The sequence below is a fragment of the Neopelma chrysocephalum genome, unplaced genomic scaffold, assembly GCF_003984885.1.
Source record: "Neopelma chrysocephalum unplaced genomic scaffold, ASM398488v2 Primary Assembly neopelma1_366, whole genome shotgun sequence".
NCBI lineage: Eukaryota > Metazoa > Chordata > Aves > Passeriformes > Pipridae > Neopelma > Neopelma chrysocephalum.
The window spans coordinates 69,986-70,930 of record NW_020898030.1 but is presented as its reverse complement, the minus strand read 5'-3'; the positions used below and the strand labels follow the sequence as shown (position 1 = coordinate 70,930).

Genomic DNA, 945 nt, shown 5'->3' with positions numbered 1-945 from the left:
TGGGGAAGGGACTCCCCAGGGGTGGGGAAAGGACCCCCCAGGGGTGGAGAAGGGACCCCCAGGGGTGGGACAGGGACCTCTGGGGTAGAACAGGGACCCCCAGGAGTGGGGAAGGGATCCCCAGGGGTGAGGCAGAGACCCCCAGGGGTGGGAAAGGGACCCCCAGGGGTGGAGAAGGGACACCCTAGGGGTGGGGCAGGGACCCCCAGGGGTGAGATAGGGACCCCCAAGGGGTGGGAAAGGGACTCATGAGCCAGCAAGCCCAGGACTTTTCTGCTGCCACATGGAGACAAGAGCAGCCCCAGAACTGCCCTCTCTTCCAGCCCCCCAAACTGCCCCCCCCCGGCTGGCCCTGGCCCCACCTGCCCAAGGTGTATCCGATGAATTTGCTCCTGCTGGACTCCAGGAACATCTCAATGTCCTTCTCCCTGCAGCCAAGAGGGACGGGAAGAGTCACATCTTCCAGTCCCCCTTGGAATGTCACAGCTCCGGCTCCAGGGAAAAGCCTGACAAGGCCTGACAAGGGCATGATGCCCAGCCCACCCCCCAAAAAACAGCCACCCAAGTGACCACCCAGCCCCCAACCCCTTCCTCCATCCCTGCTGAGATTCCCAACGTTCAGCCTCTTTTCCCGCCCCCGTTCCAGCCCTGCCCGGCTCCCCCCGCACTCACCGGACCTTGGGGGCCCAGGGCAGCCCCTTGGGGCAGGTGATGCGCTCGCTGGGGGGGTGCTGGGTGGGGGGGGGCATCACTTCATCCCTCTCCAGGGGGAAGGTCTCCCCCTCCAGGCTGTTGTCGTCGTCGTTCTCCTCCTCCTCCTCCCGGGAGTCGTCGGCTTTGTAGGGATCGCGCTCGTTGAAGGCGTCCAGGTTGTCCTGCTTGATGAGGGCCTGTGGGGGGGCAGAGCATCCAGGGAATGTGCCTGCTCCAAGGGCAGAGCATCCA

At 65.2% G+C, this 945-nt stretch overlaps 1 protein-coding gene across 1 annotated transcript in view; it reads right to left on the bottom strand.

Moving 5' to 3' along the window:
- STRIP1 (striatin interacting protein 1) overlaps nt 1-945 on the bottom strand; it is a 24,075-nt gene that overhangs the window by 14,374 nt on the left and 8,756 nt on the right. Inside the window, exons 10-11 of the mRNA XM_027706255.1 lie at nt 673-890; nt 363-428 (exon numbers count right to left, since the gene is read on the bottom strand). Of these exons, the coding sequence (XP_027562056.1) occupies nt 363-428; nt 673-890 (284 nt within the window). The remainder of the gene's footprint in view (nt 1-362; nt 429-672; nt 891-945) is intronic.